The sequence below is a fragment of the Alligator sinensis genome, unplaced genomic scaffold, assembly GCF_000455745.1.
Source record: "Alligator sinensis unplaced genomic scaffold, ASM45574v1 scaffold2429_1, whole genome shotgun sequence".
NCBI classification, from domain to species: Eukaryota; Metazoa; Chordata; order Crocodylia; family Alligatoridae; genus Alligator; species Alligator sinensis.
The window spans coordinates 7,806-16,372 of record NW_005844102.1 but is presented as its reverse complement, the minus strand read 5'-3'; the positions used below and the strand labels follow the sequence as shown (position 1 = coordinate 16,372).

Here is an 8,567-nt window from a genome sequence, read left to right as displayed (position 1 = left end):
TCAAAAGTTCTGGATTCCTCTTCAAAGAGCTTGGGGGAAACTGCTCCATGCATTTATCGGCATTGAACACCATCGGATTCTTGTCTGCCCATTTGACACCATCAGATTCTCGTCCGCCCACTGAAGTAAAAGTAAAATCTTCAAGGACACTAAAGAAGCTTCGAGCAAGAAGCAGCCTCAGCTCTCCCTCTTCCCCCACTGCTACTCAGTTACTTATGACAAGGAAAGACTTTTTTTTCCTTTTGATTCTGTCTTTCTAAAGCAAGATCTGTGTCTCATTCTGTGCTGCATGTTGTGTGCAAGAAAATATAGTATTTGCTGAATTAAATCTAAGCTTCAAATCATATTACTTTTTTAAAATACAAACTTGCTGCAGAGAAGTGGTACCTTAAGCCCCTAAATAAGAACAAAATATCTCCTGAAGCACTTAAATGAAGTCCTAGTGCTAAAAATGCAGAAGCATCTTTCAAAAGTTCTGGATTCCTCTTCAAAGAGCTCAGGGGGAAACTGCTCCAGTTTGGAGGCGAAGCTCTATGACTGCAGCACGATATTTCTTGCCCTAACGTATTGGCTTCCTATTGTGGACAACAAGAGGTTTTGGTAGGAGTCCCTGAGACTGCAAAACACATCCCAGGTTTGGGACACAGCTTCTTCCCCAGGAGAGGCCTTTGCATTTCTCATAAGGATAACATTTTTGTTGCCACCAGAATGCAGCAACTTGCCCAATACCAGGAGCAGTAAGCTTGTCGTGTAGGGGATGAGTGAAACCCTTCTGATTTTGTAGCATACTAGAAATAGGACATTGCCCCATATCTGGGCAGGCAAAGCTGCCTCAGGGTCCCAGTAAACCCCCCAGCTGTGGTGTCCCCTCCCACACAGCAGGGACCTGCCTGTACTCCAGGGGGAAAGGCTCCACAGGGCTGTGAGTCCCCTGGCTCCTGGCTGTGACCCCAGGGCCCCTACCCTCAGGCAAACTTTGTTGTAACCAATGATTTCTAGGGAGAGGAGTCCTGATTTCAGTCACTGGTGGATGCCACCCACCTGTCCCCAGGACCCACAGCCATTCGCCATCTACAGCAACCCCAAGAGTGGAGAAGAGATGCGCTCGCCTCCCCCCCACAATCCCATAGCCCCCATTATTGTGTGCCTCCCCTCTCAGTCCCAGTGGGTCCTGATGCTCCTGGACCACTTCTGAAACCACCGGTATCACCCAAATACCTCCAACTGCCTCCCGCTCCAGGGAGTGTCCCTGCAGCTCCCTCATGGGTCAAGGACAGTGCTGTGCCCCCACCTGCCCTGCACCCATCTTATTCCTACTTCTCTCAAGTTGGTGCTTCTGACTCCAGCCCAGTGCCACCTTCTGTCCACCTCTCCCCACAGCTCCTGAACCCACCAAATTACCTCCTTTCACTGGATCCATGTGATCCTTTGGCCCTTCCCACATCAAATGAGCCCCCTTCCTCTGCCCTTCCTCCTGTGGGAGCAGCTCTGCCTCTGCCCTGCTTGCATGCATGGAAGCAGCTGTCTCTGACCACTAGTGGGGATAGAAGTGGGGAGGGGGACATGGGAAAGTCTCCCCTGCAGTTACTTGTCCTCACCACCACCAAACACTGCCCCAGACTCCAGGGACGCACCTGTTCTGGCCACTGAATAAGGTATGATCGCCTGGTAGTCGTGTCGGCAGAATGTGTTCACTAAGCCCTGTCTGTACTCCAGTACGTCCTTCTGGCTGTTCCAGTACCTGGCATACGGCTCGCCCAGCTCTGTGTCGGCCACCCACGTGCCCTCATCACTGTCGAAGTGAATGAACTGCTCCTGGTTCCAGATCTCCCGGTCCAGATACCTCACCCGCTGAGAGCCATTGGTGTAGTGACACTCTTGCTTGCCCTGTACCATGAAATGCTCTGAAGTGGGGGGAAGGGGGACAAAGGAAGTGTAGGTCAGGGACTCGTCCACAGAGATGGTCAATAAGAAGTTAATGGGAATGGCTCAGCAGCCCTGCCCACTGCCTTCCCCTGCACCCCAGGGACTGCAGAGCTTCTCCCCCCCGCACTGTTGTGGCTCTGCTCTCACCACCCCCCACCCCAGCTGGCTCCATTTCCTGCCCCACCGTGACCATCATGCTACTTTCCAGCTTCTACTCCCACAGCACCACTGTGATCCCCCTGACCCAAACAGATTTCATAGATTTCGTAGACATTAGGGCTGGAAGGGACCTTGGAAGATCATTGAGTCCAGCCCCCTGCCCCAGGGGCAGGAAGTCAGCTGGGGTCATAGGATCCCAGCAACATAAACATCCAAATGTCTCTTGAAGGCGTTCAAAGTGGGTGCTTGAACCACCTGTGACGGCAATCTATTCCAGACCTTGGGGGCTTGGACAGTGAAGAAGTTCTTCCTTATGTCCAGCCTGAAACGGTCTTGGAGGAGTTTGTGACCGTTCAATCTTGTCATCCCTTGGGGCGCTCTAGTGAACAGACGTTCCCCCGCAGATGCTTCTGCCCCCTTGCTCCTGCCCCTGCAGCACCATTGTGACCCTGCTGCCCATGTCCACATTTTGCCCAACACATGGAGAACCCATCTTCCCCCAACCATCTGTCCCCTGCCTCTGCTCCATCAGTGAGAACCTACTGGCCTCACATCACCTCCTGCCCCTCTGGTGTCTCCCCAGGCCAGAGCCTGTGGGGAACCATCCCCCAACACCTGCCCAGCAAGGTGCTCCCTGGGGGTTACAGGTCTCTGCTTACCTGGATACCTCATGCAATGAGCCGTGTGGGTTCTCAGGAACAACAATGTCACCAGCAGAGCCCCAGCCCAGCAGCTCCCAGCCCCCAGGCTCTCACTTGTCCCCATCGCTGCTCAGGAGACAGAGCTGAGAAGCCAGCAGTTCCCCCCAAACTGAGAACTTCTCTGCCAAGCTCTGAGCATGATCTCTTCCAAGATGCTGTCCCAGCCCCATGGATTGGGAAGCCCCAGCCTAAGAGACCAATCAGCATCAGATCTGAGCAGCATCATCTGTCTCTAGTCAGAGCCAGGCTCAGCAGGGCTCCACCACACATTTTTCCTTCCTGCAGCAGAGTCAAACCCTGGGGAAAGGCTGCAGGGTTCTGCCAGCGCCTGCCCTGGACCCATGGCAGCTTACATGGTTGCAGAATTGACATGCATCTGGACCTTGGGTGGAGGGCATCTGGACATGCAGATTTAAAAATGTCTAGCCCTTCCAGAAGATCCCTAAGTACATCTGCACTGACTGAAGGCCTGAAAGAGCTATCCCCAAATGGCTTGATGATTCAAAGAGCAACAACAACTAAAAGAAACAGCTCATCAAGGGCTCCTTAAACCATGTTTGGTGGGTTTGAGGGCATGGGGAGGGGTTCTGAGCACCAGAACAACTTCCCTGGCTCGCAAGGCAGTGCTCTCCTGTGCCACAACTCCCAGCTCAGCCCTTGGGCTCTGGGCACATCGATCTGTGTGGGCTCTCCAGGTTCCAAAAAGCCCCAGTGTTTTTGCTGCCCTCACCTCAGGTTCTGAGGTGCTCCACCATCCCATAGGACCATCTTTGTATGTCAAATAGTGGAGAGCTCTCACTCACAACTTCAGAGGCGTCCCTCATCCCCAAACCCCTCTCTGTTGTCTGCCCACCTAGAACAAGTGGGGACAGGTCCAAGGGGCCGGTCTTCAGTGCCAAGTGCCTCAGCTCCAATGGATTCCCTCAGGTCTTGCCATCTCTTAGTAGAGGAGACAATGCCACCTGCTCCCTCTGTCTGTGACTGGCATCACATACCTGGGTGAGGGGCTTCCTTCCTGGTGGGCTAGAGTCTGCCTGGCAACTAGTGATGTATTTCAAATTGGTTGGCTCACAGCCAACAGGTGCTGGCCTCCATTGGAGCAGATAAGTGAGGTCACAAGGGCTATATAAGTTAAGGACTGCCCGGGCAGGGGGGAGGCAGGGCAGGCAGCAGCCATGAGGGATACTCAGGAACGAAGAAGAGCTGTACCATCTGAAACTTGCTCTCTCTCTCAAAACTCATGCTCAAGGAACTACTTGCCTCCAGAGGGAATCTCCACCTGCCTCTCGATGATACTTGTGAGGAACCTACCTGAGATCCAACTAGATATACAGCTTGCAGTAACTCAGATGCGAGATCAAAGGCTACCCAGCCACAGGAGTTTGCTCCATGGGATTTCTCTGATATTGCTCTACCCTGTACCCTGTTCTACCCCTACCCCCCGTAACCAATAATGCTCTCCTTTGTGACTGCTGTAGGAGACTTATTGAGGGGTGCGTTTAATTATGCTCAGGAGGCCCCTTGGGTCTACAGACTAAGGGAGACTATCCTTTTTGGCCCCCAACTGGGGGAAGTGCCACACGCTCTTGTATTGGGTCGAGTACCCGTAGGACTATTAGGACTGTGTTTTCCCGAGGACACAGGACCCAGACAGTCCCTTCTCAGGGTGGTGCTACAGATGGCCCCAGCCAAGTGCTGCCGGCGGGCCTGGCCAGCACCACCACAGCCACTGGGCCAGGGCTGTCAGCAGCACTGGGATGAGGCCGGGGCCCAGGCCCATGCACCTGCACAGGCCCCGGCCACATCCTGGCGGTGCCGATGGCCCCGGCTCTGGCCGGCACTGCCGCCACCCACCCCAGCCCAGCACCGCTGCTGGGTCGGGGCCATCTGCGGTGCTGAGATGAGGCTGGGACCTGGGCCCATCTCGGCACTGCCAGTCGCCCTGGCCCTGGCCAGCACCTCCTCCACCTACAGACGTGCATGGGCCCCAGCCCCATCCTCGCGCTGCAGATGGCCCTGGGCCCAGCCCCAGCCCCAGCCATGTGCTGCCAGTGAGCCTGGCCTCAGCACTACCGCTGCTGCTGGTCCTAACTAGTGCCAGGCTGGGGCCATGGACCTGTGCAGGCCCCAGCCCCATCCTGGAGCTGACAACCATCCTGGTCCCAGCCACGTGCTGCTGCTGGGCCCGGGCCCTCGGCAGTGTCAGGATGGGGCTGGGCCTGAGCAGGTCCTGGCATTGCAGACAACCCTGGCAGCCAGCCGGGGCTGAACTGGGCCCAGGCCCCAGCCACGGAAGTGGCGCCAGCTGCCAGCAGGCCTGGCCCCAGCCCTCACCACCACTGTGGGCCCCGGCACAGTGCCACTGCCAGGTTGGGGTTATCAGCAGTGTTGGGATGGGGCTAGGGCCTGCACAACGCCGGGGCCGTGCACCTGTGTGGGACTCAGCCCCATCCCAGCACTGCCAAAGGCCCCGGCCACGTGCTACTGGTGGGCCCCGCACCTCAGCCCGGTGCTGCCGCTGGCCCCATCCCAGCACTAGCAACAGCCCAGCTGCAGCCCTAGCCCTGTGCTGCTCTGGGCCCATCCTGGTGCTGCCAGCAGGCCCCAGCCCCAGCTCCCGCTGCAGCCCCATGCTGCCCATAGCCAGGCTCCAGCACCAGTCCCCTGTTGCCTGTGGGTCCCAGCACCAGCCCCATGATGCTGGGGGGCCCTGGCCCCACAGCCCCAGCCCCTTGCTGCCGCTGGGCCCTGTGGCGGGCCAGTAGGGGGCGCTCCTGATTTGAGTCCCTGCACCGACCACCTTCTGGGCTCCGAGTGCCTCCCTGGGGTGCCTCCCGTCCGGCCGACCCCTTCCCTGGACATCCAAGGCTCTGGACTCAATTCTGGCTCTGCGCACCTTGGAGAACACAGGCCTGATTGTCCAATGGGTACTAGACCCAATACAAGCACTTGGGGCACTTCGCCATGTCAGGGGCTTATTAGGAAAGTCTCCCTTAGTCCGCAGACCTAAGGGGCCTCCTCGGCATAATTTAGACCCACCCCTCAATAAGTCTCCCACACCGGTCACAAAGGAGAACTTTATTGATTATAGGGGGTAGGGTGGAAACAGGCTAAAAGGTAGAGCAATATCATGGAAATCTCAGAGGAATATCAGAGGAATCCCATAGAGCAAACCAGGGTGGCTGAGGTAGCCGTTTAAACACGCATCTGAGTTACTGTAGCTAAATATCTAGTCTGACCTCGAGCAGCTTACTCACACGCATCATCCAGAGGTGGTTGGAGTTTCCTCTGGAGGCAGGCCACTCTTGGAGCATGCGGTGATGAGGAGAGAGCCAGTTTCAGATGGTGAAGCTCCTCTCCCAGTTTCAGATTCACCTGGATGACCGCATGGCTAATGGGTGCCTTCTTCCTGGCCCGAGCCTTTAAATAACCTCTCTGACCTCAGCAGCCCAATCCAATCGAAGCTGCCAGTGCTAGCCACTAGCCATGCAATTAAAAAAGCATCACTGGTCACCTGGGCCGGTGAGCGGGGCTTTTCCCTCCCCCTCTCCAGGTGACGAGAGCATCCACATCCAGGGTACCAGGCTTTTGTCATGCAGACAAGGAGGAAGATCCCCTCCCTGAGGGATTCAACACCAGCCTCTCACGCTGGCAGAGACAGATCTCTGGAGAGGGGCACAGACGGCGGCATTTCTGCCACAGGCCCGGGCCCCAGCCCCACACTGCCCATGGCCCCAGCCCCAATGGGCGCAGTGCTGTCTTTCCAGAACCCAGGGCCAGGAGAAAGCCAGGGCCAGTGTTGAGAAGGCAACAGCAGAGTCTGACGGAGATCCCGTTATCCTCACAAATGGTGACTTGCAACTAACAGCAGCGGTATTAGTACTGTTCTGCATTTTTGGTTTTTACACATTTACACTGATAAATTTTCCGGGGCGGGGAAGGGAAGGGGGCAGAGGGAGAACATGGTGCCGCTCACTGTGGCAGGTCCTGCACCGACAGGTGAAGCCCTTCTGAGCTCCTGCAGATCAGATCCCTTCTGCACGTTGCCCCCGCTCCCTGTCCCCCACCCTCCCATTCCTCTCCCCACCCTCAAACCTTGCCTCTCCCCAGCCTGTGCTTGGGGACCCCTTCTCTGCCACTTTTCCCTGCTTTCTGAGCTTTTGCCCCGGGCTCTGGCATCCTCCCTTGCTCTGCGCCTCCCCCACTCCTGCCTGTGCTCTCCCTTTGCTTCCTGCTGCCTCCCTCCTCCAGAGCCCCTTACCCTGGTCTCTGCCACCTCCTCCTGCCTTAGGACTTGCCTTCAGCCCCTCCAGGGCTGTTCTGGCCCCCCTGGGGCTGATTTGGGGGCTGTTTTAAACCCCTCCCAGTCCCCAGCTTCAGTCTGAGGCTTCTTTTCCCCCCTCCTGTAGCAGCCCCTGTGGGAGAGTTAACCCTTTCCTGCCCAGGAGGGCTGCCAGCGGCCTGGGCACTTGGCACAGGGATGTCTCTGCAGACGTGCCCCTCAGCCATGGCCTACGGGTGCATGCCCCTCTCCACATCAGGATGGAGGCCTTCGCCGTTGCTCTTGTGGACCTGGTGGAACACCACAACATCCGGTATGCATCCCAGGTAAACTCAGTGCCCATCATCTACCCGAGCTCCCCCGGCCTGGTGAGGGAGGTGTGTGCAGCAGGGCTGGCGGTCTTGGCATCCACTACCTGGCCACGCCCCTGGAAACCCTGGCAGTGTGGGTGCTGGCCTCCAACATCCCTCCACACCTGCCAGACCAGCAATTCACCAAAGTGCATGAGCGCTATGACATCCTCATCAGCCCCTGGAGCAGGCTGAACCATGAAGAGCCGGGACCCCAGGCTCAGGCACATCCTGTCCTTCCAGAGACAGCTGTTCATGCTCCTCAAGGTGGGTCCAGACCCTGCCTCTCTCCATGACCTTTGTGGTGGATGGGAGGCCGTATGTGGTCAACTTCTCCCAGGGTGGGACCACATGCCACCACTGCAGCAGCACCTCCCACCTGGCTGGTTGCCTAGTCCCCCTGGGACAGTCAGCCGGACACCAGCTGCTTCTTCCACCTCCGGTGCAGGAGCCTCATTGAAGGGTGGGACTAGGGCCTACTCCCAGCCCTCCTCCACCCCTGCTTCATCCAGGGGGATCAACACCTCTGGCATGAGCATGCCACCCTGAGGGGGCCTGGGATGTCCTCCCAGCCTCCTCCTGCCTCATCAGGGCTGATGCCTCACCCAGTGGAAGGGCTGGGGACTCCTCTCAGCCCCCTCCTGCCCCATCTCCTCTGGGGCAGCTGGTGCCTCGGATGCTAATGACCCACCGGGTGCAGTGGCCACGGCCTCCTCTCAGGCTCCCTCCACCCTCCATCCTCCACCCGCCTGATGTGGCTGCCCCCCACAGTGTGCAGGCTTCATCTGATGGAGGGGCTGGGACATCCTTCCAGTCCCCCCAGTCCCAGTTCCATCCGGGGTGGCTAGCATCTTGGATGCTGGAGCCCTGTCAGAGGGAACAACCGAGACCCCCTCTCCACCTCCCTCCACCCCTGCCTCAGTTGAGGTCCTGGGCCCAGAGGTAGCGAACCCCAAGCAGCCTGGCCCACCGCCTTTGGGGGAGGCACCACCTAACCCTAAGAAAGCCAAGAACAAGAGGTGGAAGGGAGCTACCCAAGAGCCCCAGCCCCTTTAGCACCCATCTCTGACAGTGCCAGGGAGCCTGACCCCACCCTGCTTGCCCCACCGGCGACCCCACCACCTCAGGCCATGACTGAGGATATCGCAG

At 57.8% G+C, this 8,567-nt stretch overlaps 1 protein-coding gene across 1 annotated transcript; it reads right to left on the bottom strand.

The window, feature by feature from the left end:
- Positions 1 to 1,634: 1,634 nt before the first annotated feature.
- Positions 1,635 to 2,840, bottom strand: LOC102368263 (HLA class II histocompatibility antigen, DRB1-15 beta chain-like; the record flags this gene model as incomplete). The annotated part of the gene is made up of 2 exons (XM_006039293.2): positions 2,745 to 2,840; positions 1,635 to 1,904 (listed from the first exon to the last, which is right to left on the bottom strand). Coding segments are annotated over exons 1-2 (283 nt in total), but the record flags the coding sequence as incomplete, so codon positions are not given.
- Between the last annotated feature and the right edge of the window lie 5,727 nt (positions 2,841 to 8,567).